General features: G+C 41.5%; 1 protein-coding gene across 1 annotated transcript in view; it reads left to right on the forward strand.

The window, feature by feature from the left end:
* The window catches only part of DNAH9 (dynein axonemal heavy chain 9), a 325,725-nt gene that overhangs the window by 185,370 nt on the left and 118,008 nt on the right, over window positions 1–22,347 (forward strand). Inside the window, exons 43-45 of the mRNA XM_072730369.1 lie at window positions 1,134–1,330; window positions 10,148–10,310; window positions 12,308–12,431. Coding sequence (XP_072586470.1) covers window positions 1,134–1,330; window positions 10,148–10,310; window positions 12,308–12,431 — 484 coding nt within the window. The remainder of the gene's footprint in view (window positions 1–1,133; window positions 1,331–10,147; window positions 10,311–12,307; window positions 12,432–22,347) is intronic.

Consider the following 22,347-nt stretch of genomic DNA (forward strand, 5'->3'; position numbering starts at 1 on the left):
GAAGAAAAAATGGCAGATGGGGACAGTTGCTCATACTGGTATAAATTCCTACTTAGGCACTAGAAAACATGCTAGTTCTTGGACTTACTTCCTCTACCACTTTTCTTCCTTTTGAAGTCTCCAGGATTGGGTCTTTTAAAAAATATTTTATTTATTTATTCATGAGAGACACAGAGACATGGGCAGAGGGAGAAGCAGGCTCCCTGTGGGGAGCCCCATGTGGGACTTGATCCCAGGACTCCGGGATCACGACCTGAACCAAAGGCCAACGCTCAACCTCTGAGCCACCCAAGTGCCCCCAGGATTGGGTATTGATAAGTAAATAGTTCCTTTCTAAAGTAAAAAAGAGATTAGCTTTTGATCTCTTTGATACTTAGAGGGTGTATTCGTAATAAAGAGACACAGACACCCTATCTCTTAAATTAATTGAGTTGTACTAGGTTTTTATTAAACATATTAAGGTCTGCCCTGTGGCAAGAATTAACACACATGGTTCATATCTTTATGAAAATATTATATGTAGGGGGCTTTAGTGTGAATGTTTTCAGATTATCAGTATCCCCATAAACAAACCAATCATCTAAGGATGGCTCATGACATGTTTTTTTTAGAAATCAAGTTCTATGGGATGAGCCATAGAACACTGACAGACACTGGCAGCCTATAGTATCTATCTCACAGGAAACAGAAAAGGATGTTATGATGCTGCTGTGGATTGGGAACTAAGACCTGTTGGAATGGTTGTGTAGGAGATGAGGCCATTGGGACATGGATCCCTTCACCCAGCAGTGGTGAAAGAGCCCTTGCTTAGGGAAATCTATCCGTATGTCCCCATCTGCTCCTCTGTCCAGACATGGGCTCTTACTATGCATATGGGAAGAATACCTTCCATTTCCCATCCTCAGCCCACAAGGAATAACAAACATCACCCATGACTTCATGGAGCTAGTAAATGAATGTTAAACATCTACTTTTTAAGAGCTTCTCAGTAAAAAGGAAGTGTTAGAAGCATCACTGATATTTAATTTGCAAGAAGTGTTCAGAGAGAAAAAAGCAAATGAAGGGTCTTCACTCTGTATGGAATCAGAATTGATTCAGCAGGGAGGATCCTTATGTCTGTGTTCCACCCCCAGGATATTGATGAGACTGTGGAGCAGACCCGAAGCCTGAACATGTATTGCCATTTTGCCAGTGGTATTGGTGAACCAAAGTACATGCCTGTTCAGTCGTGGGGGCTTTTGACCCAAACTCTGGTGGAAGCCCTAGAGAACCACAATGAAGTCAACACAGTCATGGACCTGGTTCTCTTTGAGGATGCCATGCGCCATGTGTAAGTGTGCTTCTGTTCTTGCCTTTCCTCAACTGTCTCTTCTTCCCAACATCAGATGTCTTCTTCCCAATGTCAGATGTCCCAACCTTGATAAAACCAGGAAGGCAGAGCTGCTCCTGCCATGAAAATCAAGATGGTGGCTCATAGAGCAGAAGTCACAGCTTCTACCACCGGCCCTGGGGGGCAGCAGGCTGCTGAATTCAGGCAGAACTGGATTTATTTCCCTGTCTGTCAATTACCATCACTAAGCATGACCACAGTGACACAAAAGGAAATTTTGAGATCATAAAAGAGACATCAGAACAGGTCAGGACCTGCATCCCTACCTCATACGAGTCTGAGGGCTAACTTTACATTAATGAGATTGAAGATTTTTGTTTAAATGCTCACGTATGTCAAAAATTAAATATGCTTTTAAGGATCATTGAGTCACTGAGAATAGTCACCAAGCCTCTCAGATGATTTATACTCACACCGATGCTGTCCCAAAACAGCTCCTTACATTTCCCAAGTAAGTCATGTCTACCACTCCTCTCTGCCTTCTAGAATCTTTCCACTCTGTCCCCTGGTTCCCATGGACTTCAGCAGCACAACCCACCTCATCTTCAATTTCTCTGAGCTTCCCCCTCATTGATGATTCTAAGTGAAACCTCCCTGACCCCTGAGTTGGGGAAAACTCTTTTTTCTTCTCCATTCAGTATACCCCAGAACCTAGAAAGAGCTAAGTACCTTCCTTCTATTCCACCTCATTTCGTTGGCCCATTTAAACCACCCGCCCCCCTTATCCTTCACAAACCCCAGTTCTTCGAAAGCCTGAGTAACTGGACTCTCATACTCACCATCTCGCCTTGTCACTGCCATCTACTGACATTGACTGCTTCCCCAACATTTACCACCTACCTGAGTGCTTGGACCAGCTTCCCTCCTCAACCATATCTTTCTTCATGGTGGGCATCTGTGTATCACCTGGTCCTTCTGCTCCCTGGCCTCATTAGCTTCAGGGGTCATTTCCTCTATTGCCTCTCAGGCACACACTCGCATGTTCCTACCCTAGAATTTCTGTCATCAGTGATGAACCCATCTCCACAAGCCTACTCTCTGACATGTACCTCCTACCCTTCCACTCATCTGCTCTTTTTTTATTCCAGATATTCTTTCTTTACCTGGTTTTATTGAGATAGAATTGACATCTAACATTGTATTAGTTTAAGGTGGACAACATCATGATCTGACATAGGTGTAAAATACAAAATGGTTACCACAGTAAGATTAACAGCCATTCACAGGTTACGGGGTTTGTTTGTTTGTTTTCCATTGTGATGAGAATTTTAAGATCTGTTCTTGTAGCAACTTTCAAATATATGATATGGTATTGTTAACTATAGTCATTGTGTTCTACATTACATCCCCAAAACTTATTTATCTTATATCTCATATTTTGTACCTTTTGACCACCTTTATGTAATTCCTCAGCCCCATTCCCCCACCTCTGGCAACTAAAAATCTGATCTCTGTTCCTATGTGTGTGTTTGTTGTGTTTCTTTTTTCTTTTTCTTTTCTTTTCTTCTTTTTTTTTTTTTTGGATTCTACATATAAGTAAGATCCATATAGTATTCGTCTTTCTCTGTCTGACTTTCTCCATCTCTGACTATCTCACTTCAAGGTCCTTCCATATTTTCCCAAATAAAAATACTCCAGTTACTCTTAAACTTCATCAAGACTTCATTTCATGAAGCCAACCACTTTCTCAGACTCCTTCACCCTTCTACCTACCATGGTTTTGCTATCCTCAACCACCATAAACTTCGTCATCCTGGTACAAGCTCCACTAACTTTCCTGGCCTTACGTTCATGTGACTTAACCCCATTCTAGTTAATCCCAACTGTCTTATTCCACACCTGGTCCCAACCCTCTGAAGATTGTTGCAGAAAAGCCACCACCATTTGGGCTTGGTGTGCTTCAGATTTTCAGCCACATATATCACATGGGCCCTTGACTTGGCTGGAAACCCACCTCCACTACTGTGGGCAGTTTGCTCTCTTACCCTGCCTGTGGTGATTGAATTCCACATTTTTCTTCTTTTACCAAGCTTCTAGTTCCCATCTCTCTTTTTCCCATTAATGAACACATCTCTTACTTCACTGAGGTCGTGAAAGCAGCCAGAAGAGAATTCTCTTTCCCTGCCATCAAATCTAACAGCCCATCTGCATCCCACCTGCATGCCACCCACAAGTTGTATCTTCTCTACTATTTCAGTACATAAACCTTCCCTGTTCCTACCTAAGGCCAATCCCTCCATGTACATCCTGGATCTGATCTCTTAGCATCTTCTTAGTGACTTGACTCCTTCCTGAAGTTAAATTATTCATTCTCCCTCCTCCTTTCTTTCCCCTCTTGTCCCATCATCATTACTTGAGTAATTTCTATCGTATGTATCTACCTACAAACATGCCATATTATTATTATCAAAGGTAATAAACAATTCCTTCACTCTCACATCATCTTCATCTCCTACACCATTTCTTTTTTGCTTCCGTTCACAGCAAACTCATCAAAATTGTTTTCTATACTTGTCATGCTTTCTCACTTCTCATTCTCTTATTGATCCATTTCTTACCAATTGAACAAAGAAGCTTTTTTTTCCAGTCATCACAGAGCCCCTTCTTGCTAAAGTCAGTTGTCACGCTGGGTCCTCACCTTATATAACTTGACTGCCCTGCTGCATTTGTCATGATTAATCACTCTGTTTACATACATACATACATCCCCCCATTCATCCACCCACCCACCCACCAATCCACCCATCCATCCATCCATCCATCCATCCATCCATCCATCCAACACATATCTATGGGTTAGGCATACTTTGAGTGCAGGGACCTTTGTTTTATTCACTGCTAGATCCCTAATACCTAGGACAGTGTCTGGAACATAGCAGGTACTTAACAAAAATTCTTAGCATGTCATTTAGGGTAAATGACGTAGAGGAAAAACAGAGAAGGAAGGGTGGAAGGGTGCCGGTGAGAGTGGGGAGGGTGATTGCAATTCTAAATAGAGCAGTCAGGAAGACCTCTCTGGAAGGGCAGCATTCGATGTGGCATGTAGGCTACCCTGAATACAGAACTCACCATGGGCCTGGTGTGTAGACCTCTGCATACATCACTTCATTTAGCCTTTACAAAAACCCTGAAGAAAGTAGAGTCTGCTCTTATACCTATATTATAAATGAGGAGGCTATAACCCAGAGATATGGGAGAAGTTGCCTAGCACCACACACCCCAGAAATAGGCAAGCCAAAGCTTACACTTGCACACTGTGGCTCCAGTGGGTTCGCCCTCAGCCATCACACTGTGGTGCTTCCTTGTCAGCATTTCCATCTTTCCCGATCCAGTGTGAGCTCCTTGTGTGCAGACTCAGTCTTGCCCACCGCTGAATCCCCAAAACAGTGTCTGGTGCATACCAGGTGGCCAGGACCAGCATCTGGGGACATCTGTTCACAAACCTCAGAAAATTTCAGTGAGCGTTTTCCTTCCTTTTAAACAGCTATCAGACCCTGTGTCATAGTCTTGGAATTGAGACAAATCTCTGTCCTTTCAGGATAAATTAAATTTGGGAGAAGAGCAAGTGATTCGGTCAATGCATTTTCCAACATGGGTGATCAAACTAATACTGTTTTTAGGAAAAAATAAGGCTGTGAAGACTGGCTTGTCTCCCAAGGCTCCTTAACAGGCTCTGAAGATGGTTTTCAGAGAGAAGCCTGAGCTGCATTAGCAATGGCAAAATAACTGGAATAATGAACTGCCTCGAGGGGAGGCAGTTCTCAAGATTAAAGTATATTTGGGCATATAATTTCATGTACGCTTGTTTAAAAACATCAGTTCCCCATGACATTGTCTTTGCATTGCCTTCCTCTTCCCTCCCCATCTATCCCCTTCTGCCCCCTTCTGTCCCTTCTCTTCCCCTCCCCCCCAATCCTGTCCCCTGGGGGCCTCTTGACCCTCTGCTACTTCTACCAGACACATAGAGCAGAAGCACCCCCCTTATGCCAGAAAATGGAATGTCTACCAACAGTGAGAAACATAAGACCTAAGAGTGACAGAAGATTCATGGCCTCATGTCACTGCCCACGATACCCGAGGCAGAGAGGATTCTTTCCAGGGAGGTCCAACTTCTGATACCCAGGGTGGGAGCAGGGTGAGGCAGAGCAGGATGGAGGCTGTAGCACCCCTCGGGAACCCATAGGGCTGGTCGAGGGGCCAAGATAAGGGTATATGTTCATAGGTGCAATGAGGCTTATGCTCTTTTGTTTGTTTGTTTGTTTACAATTCTATATTTTCACTGGGTCTTTTTTTTTTTTTTTTGGAGTTCATTTTGCCAACATATAGCATAACACCCAGTGCTCATCCCACCAAGTGCCCCCCTCAGTGCCCGTCACCCAGTCACCCCAATTCCCCACCCACCTCCCTTTCCACTACCCCTCATTTGTTTCCCAGAGTTAGGTGTCTCTCATGTTTTGTTACCCTCACTGATATTTTCACTCATTTTCTTGTTTTGATTTTATCATCTGGCTCTTTCTTCTTACCACATGAGTTCTTAGCCAGCTCTCTGGTCTGCTAATTTTTCCTGCTGCTTTTATGCTGAACCCAACCGTGGAGCACTGAGTAGGGGTTATGGGCACAGGTTCTAGAGACAGAGCCAGACCCACATTCAAATCCTGGGTCTGCCACTCATTGGCTGTGGTGTTCTGCAGAGGACACTGAACTTCCCTGAGCTGCAGTTTCCTCCTCTGGGAAGTGAGGATAATGAGAATGTCTATGTTGTAGGGTTGTTGCTATGTGTGCACAGTACTTCATGCTTAACGAGCAGTCCATAGATGCTAGGCTTTTTCTTTGTGCTGTTGTGTCCTTCATGGTACCATTTTGCTCTCTTGCTGATTTTCTTCACCATTCCAGCAAATTCTTATTCTGCGTTTCCTTAAAGTTTCACACCAATTCTTTTCCCCTGCTTTTGGCATAATCCTTATCTTTTTGCTTTGTTTATTGGCTCCCACAGAGATTGTTCTGCCTTTTTTGTTCTCTTAGCATCACTTAACAAAAAAGGAACATTAGATGTACTTATCTTGTGCCCCTTCCTTTGTGTATCTTATCCATTCTCTAGGGCATGTGTGTGCACATGTGTGTGCATATGTACACATGTACATATGCATATGTATGCACATATGTGTGTGCATACATACATGTTTGCACACATGTATGCATGTGTGTGCTTTTGTAGCCCTCAATAAGCCTTCCTCCAGCTGTGCTGTGGTACATCTTTAGCTTTTGTTTTTAATCTCACAGGAATTCAGTAATGGGCTTAACTTAGACTGCACTGGTTTTCTCGCCCAGGAGCCCTTCAGAATATTGATCTTTTTTTTAAATTTTGTAATTTGAATGCAGAGTCCTTTGCCCTCGTCAGAGGTTGTTAATGAATCCCCAGCTGGAGTCCAGTGCTGACAGTTGCAGACTGAACCATTCTTCTCTGGGAACTTCAGAACTAATGATGCATTTCCCATTTAGATATTGAATAGCAGGAACCGTGTTAAACTGAGTTCAGGCCTTCCAGAATAGAGAGGGTGTGGGGTGGCCCAGAGAACCCAGGTGAACTTCTCCTCCAAAGAGAACCCAGATGCCTTAGCACCTCAGTTTCTCTTTTATCCTTGGAGTGCAGCACCCCCTAATATAGACACAAAACTACTGAGTCCTTCTCCTAGCATAATGTGTAATTGTGTACATCCTCCCAGATGTGATGCTGACTATAAGGTACGTGTTCTGTTTCAGTTTAACCAAAATTTATTGACTACCTTCAATGTGATGGGACTATAGAGGATACAAGATGAGTATACACACTCTCCTGATGCCTCAAAACTAGGATTTAATAAGGGAGCCAGAGAAAGTGTAAATCTATCTGATACAAGACAGAGTCAAAGTATCCCAATTAAATAATTATAAAGGGGAAAAGCAAAACCATAAAAGAACTAAGCATAGGTCAGTAAATAATGCCTAAATACTTTGGGGAGTTAATTTTCACTACAAAAAGTTAGTGACTTACAATTTTAAATCCAGAAAGCCAGAATTTTCTACACATCCAAAAACACATTAAAACTGAGAGGTGAAAGTAACAAATTGGAGGGATGTTTCAGAACACACCTAAAGGGGTCTTACAAATCTAGAACAGTTAAGAAGTGGGCATTCGGGGCACCTAGCTGGCACAGAGAGGAGCATGTGACTTTTGACCTCAGGGTCATGAGCTCAAGTCCCATGCTGAGTATAGAGATTACTTAAATAAATAAAACTTTTTTAAAAAGAGGGCAATGGACATGAAAAGGAAATTAATAAAATAAAAAATATATACTTAATCATAAATGTGTTTAATTCCCTAGATATCAAAGAAATAAAATTTGAAATCGTATTTTCAACCATTTAATTGGCAAAAAATTAAAAATATATATATAAGACACAGTGTTAACAAGAGTGGGGCCCAGACTCTTCCTACCTGCTAGTAGGTGGGCATTATTATAACCTGCACTCCTGCTAGGGTTTCCTTCTTAGTAGCAAATATATCTCACAGAAGAGAAGAGGCATTGAGGACCCACAAACATTTAGTTTACTGATTCTGCTTATGACCCAGTCATATCAGACCCAGTGTATATCAGAAATGTGCAATAGTAAGAAAACTCAAGCCACAGGTCAAGAGGAGCCCTGTAACAGCCTACATGCTCATATTTTGTTGATGTGTCAAGTCCCACTCATCCAAACTCTCCCCACCCCACCCCAGCCCTTCCTCTAAATTGGTATAACTGCCCTTAAGTTGTTCTATCCACCAATTGCCTTTTGCTTAATGTGAATGTGTTATTTGTCATCATAATACCATTAACACAAGGCAGACACAAGACTGTAGCCTACACAGTTTAATCTCAGATGTATGCTCTACTCTGATTGTTTGACTCCACCTGCATTCTTGTTCTGCTCATTTCTTCAATTCCAAGGTCACTGACACCTGTCATTTCGTCCCCCTTATCCATTTCTTCACAGTGGCTTGATCACTGTGCTATGTGTTCACAAGTTTTCTGACTTAACACATTCTAATTAAACTCACACAATCTAACATGGTCTCACCCTTCAAAATACTAGACCCGAAAACAAAAAAAAAAAGAAAGAAAAAAAATACTAGACCCGCCATTTGATCAATTCTACCCAAGAAGTTGATAAATTGGTGCCATCATTCTGGGAGGTAGCTTTTCAATATGTTTCAAGAGCCATAAAAATTGTCTTACTGTTTGACTTGGCAGTGTTTCTTTTAGGAATCTGTCCTGTGGACGTGATGACAGAGAGAACGAAAAATATTTACATAGCATTATTTATTACTGGAAAATGTTGGAAACAACCTAAATATCCAATAGCAGGCTATTGCAGACAAGGAATTTATTCTGTTGTTCCACATTAAAAGCATGGCTTAGCTAGTAATCAGTGGTGTAGGAAAATATTAGAATATTGCTAAATGGAAAAGTGATTTCAAAACACTGGTTAGTATACAATGTGAACACAATTTTGAAAATAGGATAGATATATATCAAACTTTCAGATGTAATAAGTGTATATACCCACATATATACACTTGTAAACACACAGACTCTAGGGAAAAGTCCAGAAGAGCATAGATTTAATGTCAGTCGTGTTCATTGCTGTCCAGTAAGTAGAATCATAAGTATTTCTGTATTTTGTGCAATGAGTAGTTATTGTTTTTTTTAAGGTTTATTTATTTATTTATTCATGAGAGACACACAGAGAGAGGCAGAGACATAGGCAGAGGGAGAAGCAGAACCCTTGCGGGGAGCCAATATGGGACTCGATCCCAGGACTCTGGGATCATGACCTGAGCCAAAGGCAGACACTCAACCACTGAGCCACCCAGATGCCCAGTTATTGTTTTTAAGATGAGAAAAGAAAGAGAGTAGGAGTTATTTTTATAAAGAATGTAGTTACTTTACATAAGGTACATACATAGCTCTAAAAGGAATGAAGAACCTGGAGAAGAGTCTATGGACAGCCTGATGTAGGAACAGCATTTGAAGGCTTGGTGAGACAGGGGGTGGAGGGTCTTCTGCAGGATGTAGTCTAAGCCCAGGGCCTGGGAATCTTTCCTCATTGCTGGGCAGGAATATGGGTACTGAGAGAGCCAAATATAGCTAAAAGGGGATGAATCCAGAAGCCAAGGAAGTGGGTGTCTTACAGGTTGACACCAAGAACCTACATTCATTACAAGGGCATCAATGTCCAGGGTTCTCTGTTATTCTGCTGACTTGAATTTTACTTCTCTCTTTAGAGGAACAAATAGTTCTGTTCCTGCTGGTTCTTTGGCCTCCCTTGAATTTTTTCTTCACTTTTCTCTCTTTCTTGCCCCCTTGTCTTGCCTAAAAGCACAAGTAGGTGAGGCAAAGTGCTGTGGGAGGTATGACAGAGTCAGGCTCAGCTTGGGGAGAGGCTAGAGGGTGAGTCGGGGTCCCCTCCAGTCCTGCCTGGCTGCCATGAACTCTTCCTCCACTATCACTAGTTCACTTGCCACCAGCTTTGGCTTTTAGCGAAAAGCAGGAGGGACTTCCACCCATTTGGGCAAGAAGGTGAGGCCAGGTCTGGGGACAATTTAACTCCTGTTTCCTGCTGCTCAGCCCATGACATGCCTCCAAACAAGGTTCTAGTTCTCACTTGGACCATGGCACCTGCTCCTCATAGAGGAAAGTCTGATCAAAGCCACGTGCCTCTGCTCCTTCTCTGCAGCTGTCACATCAACCGCATCTTGGAGTCTCCACGGGGAAATGCTCTGTTGGTCGGTGTGGGTGGGAGCGGCAAGCAGAGTCTGACAAGGCTTGCGGCTTTCATCAGCTCCATGGATGTATTCCAGATCACGCTGCGGAAAGGCTACCAGATCCAGGACTTCAAGGTAAGAAACAGCTCCCCCTCCAATCACCCACAGCTCCCTGTCACCCTTCATTAGCTCTTCGCTCCCCTTGCTCAGACCCCCCCCCCCCATGAGGGACTGGCCATTCCCTTCTTCAGTTTTGGGCTGGTGACACAAGGGGCTCTTTTCTCATTAGACCCAGGCATGCATTTGTAAAACCTCTGCTACTTCAGCTCCATCTTCATAGCCTTGGCTTTCACCAGATCAGAGGCACATCTCTGTCAAATTTAGCACCCAGCTCCCTCACAGCTGTGGTAGACTTTGAAGGAATTCTGACAGTCTGCCCAAGTTCTGTAAGAAATTAATATTTTAGAAGATAGTTCCAGTAACCACCAGGTAGTGGGAGCTGACATTTCTGGTTCCAGACATTAAGCACTTAGCAGCCATGCTGCATGCTCTGGAAAGGGGGGAAAGGCATTTATACAATCTTCAGAGGTCACTGAAGCCCCCTCCCTTTTGTGCCTGCCTACAGCTGTGGCAAGGTCAGGAGTCCTGATGTAATTTCCACCAGGATGCTGCACTTGCTGTCCCTAGGATAATTCCAGCCAGCATGGAGCCAGACCTACCCACTTGCTTAATAATCTCTCAGCCAGGGGTGCTCACTGCTCTGAAACCACAGCTCAGCCTCTCAATGACTGGCTGGATCTAAGGTCATACACGAGTTTCATGTTAGACCAATCTTCAGTGGTCAAAAAAAAAAAAAAAAAGGAGTAAACAAGATAGTGCATATGAGAATTACCTACTTACAGAATGATCTAAGACATTAGTGTATTAGGTTCTCAACCTCAGCTATATACCGGAATCCCCTTCAAATAATGCTGACACCTGCATCACCCTCCAGAAATTTGGGCTTAACCAGTCTGAGAAATGGCCTGGGCATCAAGACTTTTCAAAGCATCTCCCAGATGGTTCCCGTGAGAGTTGAGAAACGTTATCTTAGCTAATTCTGTAAATGCATAAGGTTGAGAACGGTTGATATTAAAAGAAGTTCACTAACTTTAAAGGGGAATTATATATAGGACATGAAAAAAGCTTTGCTGTAAGAAAATGCATGAGGCTCTCAAAATGAGCTTTGAGTGGTACAAGCGAGAAGAGCAAGATCAGGGACTGATGGCTGAGCTTTGTGAGAGGGATAGAGATTGAACCAAGATTGACTAAGCTGGGAAAATTCGGGGCTTGGCATCCTAGCCTAAAACTTCATCCACCTGCAATTTTGAATGGATATAATTTCCTAACAGATGATCTTGTGTGTGTGTGTGTGCGTGTTCCCTAGTATATGTTATTCCAAAACAAAGCTTTTGCTGGAGAGAGTCATGAGAACACAAGACACTGTTAGCATAAGACACATTCATCATCTGGATCAGTAGCCCCAAATACGTGACTCTCCTGTCAAGACCAAGAGCAATTGCTTGCCTTCTGGGGCAGGCCATTCACTTGTATGATGATATAAGTAACACAGATGAACAGGGACTATCTCTGTCCCTTTGGAAATCTGTTACCTCTTTGCACAAAGCAGGAGCTCCAGAAGCTCATACAGGAGCCACAGTGTTTGTATGATTTAAAGATCATCAATGTTTAATTTTACTTGTCCACCTCTATTGGGATTGAGACCATATTTCCCTACTTGTCAATATAAAATAGCACTCCTTCCTAACTTTCCATTGCTGTTTTGCTTTGTTCCCATTAAAGTAGATGAGGAAATGGTCCCATTCCTAAAGAGTGGGTTTGGGACCTCTTTCAATAAGTCTATCTTGGGATCCCTGGGTGGCGCAGCGGTTTGGTGCCAGCCTTTGGCCCAGGGCACGATCCTGGAGACCCGGGATTGAATCCCACATTGGGCTCCCGGTGCATGGAGCCTGCTTCTCCCTCTGCCTATGTCTCTGCCTCTCTCTCTCTCTGTGACTATCATAAATAAATAAAAATTTAAAAAAAAATAAGTCTATCTTCCCAAAGATCTCTAATATTGATAAGTTTTACAGATGGACCTGGCCAGTTTGTGTCTGAAAGCTGGGGTGAAGAATCTCAGCACAGTGTTTCTCATGACCGACGCCCAAGTGGCTGATGAGAAGTTCCTTGTGCTCATCAATGATCTCCTGGCATCTGGTAAGAAACCCTTTGCACTTGAATGTAGATTCCCCCTGGAGTCAGAGTCATCCCAAAGTGCTCCAAGATCCAGAGAACTAGTTCCTGATAGAGGACTGGTTCTTTAAGACCCTTCTAGGATCAGTGATGTGCCTTATCCTTTCATTGCAACAGACAGTAATTTTGGGGCTCTCTTACTGGAACTAGATCTGATCATTGGGAAAAAAACATGTTAAGGGTCTGCTGAGCTCAGAGAGAAGGTGCTATTCCCTTCCCATATTCAAGACAGAGAGAAACTAGAATGTGTGCAGTATTTCAGGTATATTAGATATTGGCAAGAAGATACACAGAGAATTTGCACACACAAAGCTTACACAATAGGGCAATATTAGGCTGCTAATTTAGTCAAGGATTCAGAACCTGATGCAAGCAAAGTAGAAGCAATAGAAAATGTAGAATATCTCTAAAATGGTTTTCCTCGGTTTCCAAAAATCTGTCAACCATCCTGGGGCTCTGTCAGTAAAATATAGGACTTCATTGGAAAGTTCAGTTGTGATACTTTACTATCCTTATTTATTTAGGAATTATATCAACCATTCTGGGTAAAAAAAATTACACACACACACACACACACATGCATATATATAAACATAACCTGATATATATATATATAAGTATATATACCCAAGAGTACAAGACAATAGAGGATTTGAATTATGCATTTACAGAAATGGGAGGTGTGTGTTTTTGCATTTATATTAATTAAACCTAGAATATGCTTTCCTGGCTCTTAAACCAAATTTGGCATCTGCAAAACTACCTCTTCATCTGGATTAAGAACAGAGTCAATGCACAGATGTTCCAGAACAAAATTTCTGCCTCTAGCTTTTCAGCATTTGAAAGCCCTGGTATCCACAGTCCACCCCCTTGACTAGCTAACTGAATGCTTTTTAGTTTATGAAATCCAGAACCGTGATCACAGCATATTTCTCCATAGTCTATCCCATGCAATCCCTAGCAATGTCACTGCTTCTAATCATTGTCTGCTTCAAATTTTGTTCGCTTATACTCTAGGTCATTTTTCCATCACCCATGAAGAGCCGCTGGTCCCTGGTCCTGATCATGTACTAACAGGCTCTATGTGCAATCTTTGGATTGCTTCTGATGAGGATTAGAGTCCCAGGGTCCTTACTGTGCTGTCTGTAAGCATTATACTGATTTCTACTACAAAGTTACTTTATATACGGAAGTTTACCTTACTAGCTCCTATTCCTTTTCTTCTCCAACCCAATACATTTTCTTCATTCTAAATACTGTCTTAACATCCTACCACTTTCCTCAGCAGTATTTTATTACAACGTTGCCTCATCTTTTATTTTACTAAATAATGAGGTGTCCAACAGTGCTCCCACCTTGTGCCCTAAAGTTTAATTTCTAAAACAATCCAAAAAGGTAAAATTGTGCTTCCAAAAACTTATGGCCTTGGACATGTTGCCAGCCTCACTCTGTATTTTGGTTGGCTTCATTCCAGCCAGGTCACCTTCTCCTAAAATAATGTCTGAGACACAGAAATTTATATGCATTCACCAATTGAAATTTTATTTATCAATTAAGTATTTTTAATTTTTCATTTAGAAGACAACTTTCTCAAGTTTAAATGAATTTCTGAAGCCCTGCCCAGTGAAAGTATAATGTAATCATCTTGCTCCAAGGTCATGAAGTTTCAAGTTCATATTTCTCCTTTAAGTCTTCTATATAAAAATAAGATTTACATACACCCATTAAAATGGAGATGAACTTAGAAGTAATACTTCTCTGATATTCCTCTCTTTGTTCTTAGCCACTTTGACAGGGAGAACTAGAGCATATCTTAGTTCTAATTTTCCCTGTCAAATAAATAATTTGCTAGAAATTAATTGACTGCCAGTCCATAGAGGGCTTCAGGAATTCCTCAGGACCTCCCCACCCCCTTCATTTTTCAATTTTGTGGGGTTATGCAATCACTCCACTCTTGAATAACACAGGGCAGGCTGTGACACTGTGTCAGGCTACCTTGCCATGAGCTCATCCCTCTCTAGTTATCCATAAGTCCTATTAGTTTAGAGATAGAGGTACAGTGAGTGTATTCCACTGATTCAACTCTCCCCCCAAAATATCCTCCTCCATATCCTACTAATCTGATGCCATAGGCTCTCTGGCTTCCTCTCACACTCCTTTGGCTCATTGTTTTATTCCTTGATTTCCTGATGCCATTTTCAAAATCAAACTCTAATGGTAATTCAGTGCTTGAATCCCACTTCTGACACCAACCAAACATTTCAGAACCTATCATTATGCCAATTGCATCTCAGTTGGATTACAGATTGACAGGAAGAAATCCTCCATGCCAAGTTTAAAAATTAAGTATAGTTCTTAGCTTAATTAGCAAAAGGTACATAATTGCCTAAGAAGTTGGGTGACCATACAGATCAGAAACAAAGGAAACATATCTTTGAATCACTTCTCTCGGCTGCCAGAGCCCCACCTTGGCATCATGTAGCTGCTGGTGAAACTATGTGTGAAAATCTAGTCCTTCCTGAATCTGATAAGTCCAGATTTTGCTATATCCTTATTGCCCTATTATAATAATTCCTGAAGAATGCACACTGGCCATCAAACCCAAGTATTTAAGAAATTCTTATAAAATATGTCTTCTCTTCATTCTTAAACCAAACTCAGAACCAGCAAGGCCCAATACTAATCTCAAGGGAGGAAATGGAATAATTCCCTGGCTTTTTAGTACAGCACAACTGTCTCCAACTTTCACACATTCCAGAAAGTCCATTTTACTGCAGTCTAAGCTGAGACAACCTCATCTGCTCCAGGTGTGGTGTCTCTTCCTTTCCAAACTCTGCCAGGTTTCATACTTTATTTTGGGATCTTATGTTGGGATTTTCCTTCTGCTTTTCAAAAGGTTTAAATTTCCCTCCAAAGTTAACATTTCTCTTCCCTGGCCCAAACTAAATCACTTTCCATTTCTTCATATATTCAGTATCCACTTATTAAGCTCCCGTGTTCCAGTTGGTAAGTGCTGCACTCAAAGATGAGTATCATACACTCTTTATGTGGCACATCAAAATAGTTTTTAACCAACTGGGGCTCCCTTGTTAAAAAGTCCTGTGCCTCTCCATGTCTGAACCAAATTGTCCTTTTCATATGTGGGCCAGTATCCTGTCAGTATATAGAACATGAAAAGAACACCTCGTCATCCAGAATCCTAAAATGATTAGATCCAGAGTTGATGTGTTAGTAATCTTCACCCATCACATGAAATTTTGGAATGTGGGGGGTGCATGGTGGCTCAGTGAGTTGAGCAGTTGACTTGATTTCAACTCAGGTCATGATCTCAGGGCTGTGAGATCAAGCACTACATTGGGCTTTGCACTGAGCATGGAGCTTGCTCACGATTCTCTCCATCTCCCTCTGCTCCTCCCCCCACTCATATGTGTGCTCACTCACTCTCTTTCTAAAAAAAAGAAAAGAAAATTTGGAGTCTGGAAATATTCATAACAGACTTGCTATTGGATTGTTATTCTCCCATAAGACCCAGAACCACATATCCTGATGGGCCATTTTTGCTTTACATATATGGAGATCTGGCCCAGTCTCCCTGGAAAGAGAAAAGACAAAGTGTGGGACAAAAAGAGAAGCCATCCAGCATGCACCAGGTCCCCTGAGAATACTTATGATCTCCACCAGATATGTCCTCAAACCACAGATGTGGAAATTTAAATCAGCACCTGGTTGGCTCTCTGGCTACCAAACAGAAACCAAAGGATATGAATAATCATTCTTTCCTTTCCTTCACATGGTGCTCAATTTCCACATAAGTTATTGAGACTATGTCCCCGTGCATTCTCCTATATTACTGACCTCTCCATTATCATCTCTACCCAAGAGATAATCAACTGCCGCCCATTTTACCCCTTAGCTAGCCATTCCTGAATCCAAATCATAGCTATCATAACTACACCACTGGTCTTTTCATCTGTTGTTTCAACAAATGTAGACACTTCTTTTTTTTTAAAGATCTATTTATTTACTTGAGAGAGAGAAGGAGAGCACAAGTGGGGGAAGGATCAAAGAGACAGGAAGAGAAATCCTCAAGCAGATTCCCTGCTGAACACAGAGCCTGAAGTGGGGCTCAATCCCAAGATACTGAGATCATTATCTGAACCAAAATTGAGAGTCAAATGCTCAACCAATGGAGTTACCCAGACACTCCAATAAATATAGACACTTCTTAACTCATCCCCCACCTCCTAGGCAGTACTTCCTCTAATCCATTATCCTCACTGCTTCCAAAAGGTCTTTCTAAAATAGTTTCTTCATTGGTTTCTAACTAAACGCAGGAGAAAAATCCAAGAAAATACCCTGCTGTTGACCTGCTCTATGATCTAGTAATTCCTAACTCTCTGAAATAACACACTATACTTCCTTAACATCCTTATACTATTTCTTTTGAGCTTTATGCCCTCTCCTCCTTTGTCCGGATTAACTTCTATCCATAGCACAAAATTTATCTTGAGCATTCTCTCTCTAGAACATCTTCACTGATCACTGTCACCCCTAAGAGTGAGAAAAATCCCTCCACATTTCTACAGCACTCCATGCCTGCACACACCACCATTGTACTGAAACAGCATTGTAAATTTACAAAAGGCAGAGACTATATTGTCTGTCATCAGTTGATTTTTTTTGTTATTAAATAATGTAGGGATACAAAAGGAAAATGATTAAGTAACTACTGCCCAATTTAGGAAATAAAACAATGCTGATAGAATTATAACCCTCCATCATTCATATTGTCAATAGTTACATCTCTGGTCCCATAATTAGTATTCATGAGGAATTTGTTGAACTAAGGTGTGTGATATCATGAGAATGATGTGCTGTCTTATGTATTAGATATCACTGTTGCACATGTGCTTTGAGATGGCTTTCAGGCATGCAGAGTGAGGTGCACAGGTCCTGAAACAGCCACCACACTCCCCTTCTCTCTTTCCCTTGAGGCCAGAGAAATGTTCTGGAAAAATGGTAGATCTAGATGAGGCCAGAGCCTTACCTTAGCATCATCTGTTTTGTCATTAAACTCCAACTAACAGAACCATCTAAAACTATAAGGATCTCCTCTCCCAGAAGCAGTTATGGCCTCTGAAAATCCCACAGGAGCACAGAGAAGATGAGTCTGACTTGGAAAGTATCAGGGCACAATAATGATGGCACAAATTGGAGGCAGAAATAATGTTTCCCAAATTTTGGCCTTAGGAGGAAACCTTTCAAATATTTAAATAGGCTCTGCCTCTATTCACGTCTCCAAATCCCCTCCACAGTTCAATCCCCTGCTCTTAGTAACTACCTATGTCACACAGTAAATGACAGCTATATTGTCAGGAGAAATTGGAGGAACAACTTGAAGATACAGACTTTGCTCCCAAATCAGAGGCACTACGTTCCATCTGGGGACCTTCTTAAGGGCTCTTGGGACCTACTGGCAGACAGCAACATCCTTAGAGCACAGAGAAAGTCTCCAATGGCCTGGTGCTTTCAGCCTCTTAGCCCTATGGGTATCACATAAACCAGAGTAGCAAATTTGTTTTTCTATCCAGGGTCAGAAAGTGAATATCCTCAGTTTTATAGACCAGATAGTCTCTGTCACAGCTATGCAACTCTGTTGTTTTATTGGGAAAACAGCCATAGACAATATGTAAATGAGTGATTGTTGCTGTGACCAATAAAACTTTATTAATGAACAGTAAAATTCGAATCTCCTATAATTTTTACAAGTCATTAAGCATTATTATTTTAATTTTTTCAACCATTTAAAATTGTAAGAATCACTCTTAGCTTCCAGGCCGTGCACATAGAGGCAGCAGGCCAGATTAGCCTATAGACTGTAATTGGACTTTCCATTTCAAGTATGTTATACATAAAACATCAACAGAACTGGGGCACCTGGGTAGCTCAGTAGGTTAAGTGTCTGCTTTGGCTAAGGTCATGATCACAGGGGACTGGGATCGAGTCCCGAATCGTGCTTCCTGCTCAGTAGGGAGTCACTGCTCATTCTCACTTTCTCTCTCTCTCTCAAATAAATGAAATCTTAAAAAAAAAAAAAAAAGAACCTAGGTCTCCCATATTTCGAATAATAAAAAGGCAAAGGATGCAGACCATGCTATTACAGATGTTCTAAAACCAAAGAGGGGATGCCTGGGTGGCTCAGCGGTTGGGTGTCTGCCTTTGGCTCGGGCGTGATCCTGAGTTCCAGGATCAGGCTCCCTGCATGGAGTCTGCTTCTCCCTCTGCCTGTATCTCTGTCTCTCTCTGTCTCTCTCTGTCTCTGTCTCTCTGTCTCTCTCTCTCTCTCTCTCTCTGTGTGTGTGTGTGTGTGTGTGTGTGTGTGTCTCTCATGGATAAATAAGTAAAATCTTAAAAAAAAAAAAAAAAGAATGGAAGTCCTCGCAGGAGGGCTCTAAAGTTAACAGAGACAGGAATGCAGATTATCAGAGACGTGAGGGAGAAAAAAAAAAAAGAATACAGACCAGCATAGACATGAAGGAAGAAGGAATACAGTCAACTCCTGAACCTGGATGAGTATGGGTCATGTCAACTCCATCTGAGTGTTGTTACTCTTTTTAAAACTTCTCTGAACTCCTTAATTCCCAACATATGCTAAATACTATTTCATTTTCTTAGAGTTTCCTCTGACCTCTGTTTTTATCAAATGAGACAGAATGGGGTTGTTCCATTAATAAGACCTTAGTTTCAACAAGTTATAGCTCAGAGTGTTTTATATGCATGCTACAAAATAGCTTAATGAATGGGAGTTAAATCAAGTTTGTCCAATTAAGGGAAGAAAGTAAGTGATCGCTTTCATGATAATCCTTTTTTTTTTTTCATTTTGACCTTTGAAATGATTAAGTCTAATTAGTATAAAATCCTTACTGAACTCCTGCCTGGGTTAGTGTGGTCAGACTATGAAGGCCAGAAATGTATTAGAAGCTGGCATGAGTTTCCTTCAGATAAAGTAGTTCAAGGAAGTGCCACAGCTGCAGTGATATAAAATCAGAATTCCTGTCACTCTAATTAGTTATAGACTATTTGCCAAGCCACCCAACTTTGAGGACCTCATCCAAGTCCACAAGGAGGTAACATGGGTAGGGTGGCCCTAGTAGCTTCTTCAACCTCCTGCATGTCTATAATGTTCCCATTTCTGTGTCAGTTATGGGGGAATTTCTTTCATTGAGAAGACCCAGTTCCAGGACACCTGGATGACTTGGTGGTTGAACATCTGCCTTTGGCTCAGGTCATGATCCTGGGGTCCTGGGATCGAGTCCCGCATTGGGATCCCCTCAGGGAGCCCGCTTCTTCCTCTGCCTATGTCTCTGCCTCTCTTTCTGTGTCTCTTATGAATAAATAAATTTTTTTAAAAAAAGAAGACCTGGTTGCTTAGTGTGATCCTCACAACTGTCCTTAGACCCCACAGCCCCTCTCCATGTCTGTATAAGTTTTTCCTCTCCTCTGAGATAACCATCTCTCCTCCCCAAGACCAACTCTTCCATTTGAGCCAGGAGTCCCCGCCCCACAGCCTCTGATTCAGAACCCTGCTCTCTCCCTTCTTTATTCCCAATTTCTGACTCTACTTCATAGTTTTCATGCTCTCACCACCCACATTTACTTTCTCCCCTTTATGGTTTTCTAGATTTCCTTACAAACTCTTCCAGCCACACAGAAAGCAATAATCCCCACCCCTGTGTAGTTATGAATGATGTTGCAAAGTAGAAACTTCCAGTGTGCGTGGGCAAGAGTTTCTCTACAATAGGTACCCAAAACATAGATTGCTCTTTTGTCTGGTATGTGCATTTCAACTTTATAAAAAGTGCCAGAATGCTCTCCAGAGTGATTGTGTACAGTTCTTCTCTGACCAATAGTGCATGAACACCTGTTTCCTCCCAATATCACCAGCAACTGCTTTCCCTGACCTACTGGTTTTTGCCAATTGGCGTGAAATGAAATCTCACTATCTTCTTTCCCTTTTTCCTTGTGATCTTGAGCATCTTTTCATGGGTTTACTATCTATTCATCTTCTGTGAGTTGCCTGTTTATGTGGTTTGCCCTTTTGCTCTTGGGGTTTTGTGTTGTTTTTTTTGTTGTTGTTGTTGTTGTTTGTTTTGTTTTTGTTTTCTTTTTCCTATGGATTAGAGTTCTTTGTATATTCTGGATACCAACCCTTTGTTCATTACATGGGTTGTAAGTACCTTTTGAAGTCTGCATCTGACTTTTGTCATGCTGATTTAGTTTAAATGCTATAAAACTTAACAGTTCTTTTTTTTTAATTTTTTTTTAATTTTTATTTATTTATGATAGTCACAGAGAGATAGAGAGAGAGGCAGAGACACAGGCAGAGGGAGAAGCAGGCTCCATGCACCAGGAGCCCGACGTGGAACTCGATCCCGGGTCTCCAGGATCGCGCCCTGGGCCAAAGGCAGGCCCCAAACCGCTGCACCACCCAGGGATCCCTTAACAGTTCTTTTTAATGCTCTGTGGTGTTTCAGAAATTTTGTTCTATCCAACATGATAAAAGTTATCTCCTAAAAAAAAAAAAGTTATCTCCTGCATTTTGTTTCTAAATGATTACTGTTTTGGGGGCACCTGGGTGACTCAGTCAGTTGAGTGTCTGACTCTTGATTTCCATTCATGGGTGGTGGGATCGAGCCCTGTGTCAGGTTCCATGTTTAGTGGGGGTCTGTTTTCGGATTCTCTCCCTCTGCCACTCTAACCACTCTTTCTCTTTCTCTCTCTTTAAAATATATGGAGAAATCTTTAAAAACATAAATTGTTACTGTTTTACTTTTCATATTTATGTCTTGAATCCACCTAAAATTTATTTTTAATTTATTTATTAGGAAGAGAAAGAGAGAGAAGTAGGGGAGTAGGAGGGGGGAGGGACAGAGAGAATCTCAAGCAGACTCTCCACCGAGCACAGAGCCCAACTTGCTGCTCAGTCTCACGACCCTAAGATCATGACTTGACCCAAAATCAAGAGTCTGACACTTAACCAACTGAGCCACCCAGGTGCCCCTAAAATTTATTTCTGTATAGCGTTCCTTTAACTTTTAATCTTAATAATGGATTATCCTAAAATCACATATTGATAAATCCATCTCATGGCTGCACACCAGTATTTAACATCAGTTTCTTGTTTATAATTGGGACTATTTCTAAGTTATTACCCTCAGTGTTCTATTCATTTGGCCCATACCAATTTTACATGGTTTTATATAACATAGTTTTATAAGGAGGCTCGACTTCTGGTACAGCAAGTCCATCCCTCTGGTTCTTCTTCAGAAATGTCATGGCTGTTTTTTACCCTTTGCTCCTCTGTATACAATTTTAGAGTATGCTTGTCAGGATCAAGAAAGAAAACCATCTGATTTTTATTTATTGGAATTGCATCTTTATGATGGGGGTAATATTGAGTCATCCTCCCCTGAGCACAATTTTTCTTTCCATTTATTTAGGGTTTTGTTTATGCCCTTCAGGGGTATGTTACACTTCTTATACCAAGATCTTGCACATATTTTCATATATTACTACCTATCTCATAGTTTTTGTTTGTATCCTAACTTTTTTTTTATTATTTTTTTTATTAATTTTTATTGGTGTTCAATTTACCAACATACAGAAAAACACCCAGTGCTCATCCCGTCAAGTGTCCACCTCAGTGCCCGTCACCCATTCCCCTCCAACACCCGCCCTCCTCCCCTTCCACCACCCCTAGTTCGTTTCCCCGAGTTAGGAGTCTTTATGTTCTGTCTCCCTTCCTGATATTTCCCACATATTTCTTCTCCCTTCCTTTATATTCCCTTTCACTATTATTCATATTCCCCAAATGAATGAG

This window comes from Vulpes vulpes, chromosome 12 (assembly GCF_048418805.1).
Source record: "Vulpes vulpes isolate BD-2025 chromosome 12, VulVul3, whole genome shotgun sequence".
Lineage (NCBI taxonomy): Eukaryota > Metazoa > Chordata > Mammalia > Carnivora > Canidae > Vulpes > Vulpes vulpes.